At 37.0% G+C, this 3,991-nt stretch overlaps 1 protein-coding gene across 1 annotated transcript in view; it reads right to left on the reverse strand.

Annotated features, from left to right (window-relative positions):
* Positions 1 to 3,305: 3,305 nt before the first annotated feature.
* The window catches only part of mylk4a (myosin light chain kinase family, member 4a), a gene marked incomplete at both ends in the record, with an annotated part of 12,910 nt that continues 12,224 nt past the window's right edge, over positions 3,306 to 3,991 (reverse strand). The window contains 2 exons of the mRNA XM_083654047.1: positions 3,306 to 3,359; positions 3,728 to 3,806. Of these exons, the coding sequence (XP_083510173.1) occupies positions 3,306 to 3,359; positions 3,728 to 3,806 (133 nt within the window). The remainder of the gene's footprint in view (positions 3,360 to 3,727; positions 3,807 to 3,991) is intronic.

Here is a 3,991-nt window from a genome sequence, read left to right on the forward strand (position 1 = left end):
AGTCTTCAGTAAACTGATTATCTTTGGGTTGTGGGCTGCTGCGTCAGGACAAAAGAAGACATTTGGGGAAAAGTGATCCCCATTTGTGACATTTTACAGACCAAATGACTAATCGATTAGTCGAGAAAATAATCGACAGTTTAATCGATAATGAAAATTATCGTTAGTTTCAGCCCTTTATTGTAGATTTCAAATTTGGATGTGTGACAGAGTCGAGAATTTTGAGAATAATTTAAAGACAAAAAGTGCAGCATTTTGTTTTCATTCCAATCGGAAAATTCAAACAGATCTCCTCAGATTAGTCTCAAGGCATTTTCTTACGTGTGACATTGGAAAGGGAAACCTCACTGAGACCTCAATGCCTGTGGGTATTGGGGGCAAAGGTTTGAGTCAAATCCCCTCCATCCAACATGACTCCTCAATGGCCTTACAGGTCACGACCCCTGATACCCTTTGACCCCTGATACCCTTTTCATTACAACAGATTTTCTACCTTTTTTAAATTAAGCAACATTGCCCTTTTGATCACTAAGCAGTTTGACAGACAGATCTATTTATAAAATGCACAGATGGGATTCCTATCTCTTAATCTAAATGCACAAGACATTGATTTATCAAGCATTGGTTTGTGTTTACTTATTATTTTACTTATTTATTATTTCCCTCAAATGTGAAATTGACCAAGGTTCTGCCCCTTCAGAAATCAAGATTTATGGACATAACATATGGTGTATGTTGTCAAGCTGAACTTCAAACAAAAATACTACGAAAATAAAACTGATTGAACATAATTACAGTTTAATTACCTACGAGTTTAATGCTACACACTTCAAAAAACGCACACTGAATATGAAAGTTTACATTCCATTTTTAAGAGGGCATTTTTTGTAGCACTTCATAGACAACAACACATGTCAAATTTACCATGACAATCACACGAAACCACATGAACGTAAGATCCACAGAAGCAGTGATAAAACTTTAAGAAAATGACTGATAGAAAATTTAGGCAACAGTTGGTAGGTAGTATATTACTTTCAGTTAGCAAACCTTCACAGAAGGCAAATAAAATAGGACTTTATCATGTGGAAAAAGTATCTAACCCTATGTGTAATTACACAACTACAGTGGCATGGCAACTCTGTAAGCATATACAAAAGCCTGTGTGATGTTTTGGCTTTAAGTCAATAAGTGAAACAAAAACATGCAACCTTAAGCAAAGGACAAACAGTCATGCTACATTTTACGAATGATTTTCTAAATAAAACAATACAAATAACTGATAAGACTTGAATTGTTCCATTCTAAAATAAAAATGTATTATCTTCATACACGTGGACAAAGCAGAATGAAAAAGTTAGATGGGACATGGGGGGGGGGGGGGGGGGGCATGGGAAAAAAGTCTTTCAAACACCCTGGTGGGACTAGCTTCATGTATAGCCTACTATGTTTAAATAAATAACATTATAAAGTGCACAGACTACAGCTCATGAAACCAATCACATACATTCCAGTCAGCATACATACCGTACCATAACCATGCACAACCTACATTTCTATGGTGACTATTCCCTAAGATGTGAGAAAATGTTAATTTACTCTGTTGCTCCTATTCCATAGGCTTCAATACATGTATTCCATTTCAGAATCTATTTACAGTTCATGTCAGATAACACTGAATGACAATAGCAAATGAAAGGGGAGAAATGCAACACTGAACACACCTTGTTACGGTCATACGGTTACATCTCATGCAGAAGCCTTCGTAGAGGAGCGGTTGAGGTACTTTTTCTAAATGTGTAAGTTCTTTGCACATCAGCAGAAAATGCAGCAGCAGACAATCACAGCACACTGTGCGACCGGACGGAGATTTGAAAGTGAACGGTGAACACATTCAACCGTCGAGTAGGGCTGGGTAATATGAACAAAATCAAATGTCGCAATATTTTTGAACAAAAATATAATAATATAAAAAACAAACGTCGATATTGCGACAATATTGTAGGGATGACTATTGGTGCTTTCACAAAATATTTACACAATGACATTTTTGATCATCAACAGTAATGTGGGTATACATTAATGACAAAGTGGGTAAAGGCAAATAATAGATCAATGGCTAGAACAGTTTGGTCAGTTCTGAAAATGACATATTTTTATTACTGTAATGCAGCTTTTAAAACCAGGAAAAGACAGCACTTACTGTATGCCATATCATGATATTACGATATCCAAAATCGAAGACGATATCTAGTCTCATATCATGATATCAACATCGATAATATCGATATATTGCCCAGCCCTACCGTCAAGGTAGACGTGTCACACAAAATCTATTTGATATCTAGGTCTGATTATGACATTAGCACCATTTTGTAATGCCATACGCCTCTAGCATTACAGCTACAGATTCAACGTCACTGGAGGGAAAGACGTTTTCGAGGAAGTTCAGTATGCATGATGTGATTGTCCTCAATTAAACCCATATCAGCCCAATCCCTTTCCTTTTCTATATTACTGACCCTCCTTGAATAATTGCATTAACATAACACAGTGAATCAGTGAAGTCAGGAAAGGGTCATAGGGTAAATTTGGGTCAGGTGCACAGGTAGGCTAAGCTCTGGTACTCTACATGTACAGGAAGGTTGGTCCGAGTGGCCGCAGTCATCGTAAAGCCCTAGAAGGGACAATATAGAATAGAATAGAATAGAATAGAATAGAATAGAATAGAATAGAATAGAATAGAATAGAATAGAGAAAATTCTTTATTTGGCCAAGGTATGTTGGCACAGACAAGGAAGTTGACTTGGTGTGGTTGGTGCACAATTTACATAGGGACACGATGAGTTAGGATATCTATACAAGATATAAACAAAATATAGATATAAAAGATTCAAAAATACTAACAGATATAAAGATATTAACAATCAAGTGTGGTAAGCTAAAAAAAAACTTGCAATTTAACAGAGAGGTAGCAGCAATAATAAGCTTTGTATTGCACATGAATTGCAGATGTTTGACAGAGTAGGATAGTATTGCCCATTATTGTGTGAGAAGAATATGGATGGGAAAATTGAGTTTCAGAGGGCTACCATTACCATCTGTAATACAGGGGCATGTCTTTCTTGCTGCTATACGCTGCACAAAATTTGAGACATGCCTCCCCCTTGTGGACAGTTTGAAAGCATTCCTCTGAGGGTTGATTCATGATATTCTGACCTCTTCTGACAAACACACAGATTTAACTAATGGGTCAGTCCAACAAATGTGATTTGTGCGCTTCATAATGAAAAGAAGGACCTACCTTAAATATCTGAAGGAGGCACGCATGACGATCGCCGTGATTTGCACATAGTTTTCTGTGACATATAAGGAGGTCAACAATTAACTATTTGGTAAAACATTATAACACACAATAAAGATTGAAAGTCTTCCTGTTTCACAAAATATAATTATTAAACATCGGCTATGTCTAATCTAGTTGGGGGGAAAAAAATTGATCTTCTACAGTGTTGATGATAATAATAAAGAATATTGAATAGCATCTGCATTCTACTTTTTACTGCCACACATAAAAAGTTCACAAATGTTAGTTCTGTAAAAGTCCAAATTCTTGTTTATTATTTCAGTATTAATTGGAGGATTTAGTTTAAGTTTAACAAAAGTTTATAGTATCTCAATGTATTCATGGAAGCTAATAATACAGGGTGCAGAGTGTGTACTCTACCTTTGTATAAAGGCGATGGTGAAGGACTGGGTCAGCCAGCCAAGGATGTCTCAAAGCCTCAGACGCTCCCATCCTCCAGCTGCAGAGTGACAATGCCAACATGATTACTCAGAAGAATTATAATTACCTCCAAGGAGGGCTGTATGTCTGTCTGTCTGTCTGTCTGTCTGTCTGTCTGTCTGTCTGTCTGTCTGTCTGTCTGTCTGTCCTGTCTGTCTGTCTGTCTGTCTGTCTGTCTGTCTGTCTGTCCTCTCTGTCTGTCTG

The sequence above is a fragment of the Poromitra crassiceps genome, assembly GCF_964638095.1.
Source record: "Poromitra crassiceps genome assembly, chromosome: 17".
Taxonomy (NCBI): domain Eukaryota; kingdom Metazoa; phylum Chordata; class Actinopteri; order Beryciformes; family Melamphaidae; genus Poromitra; species Poromitra crassiceps.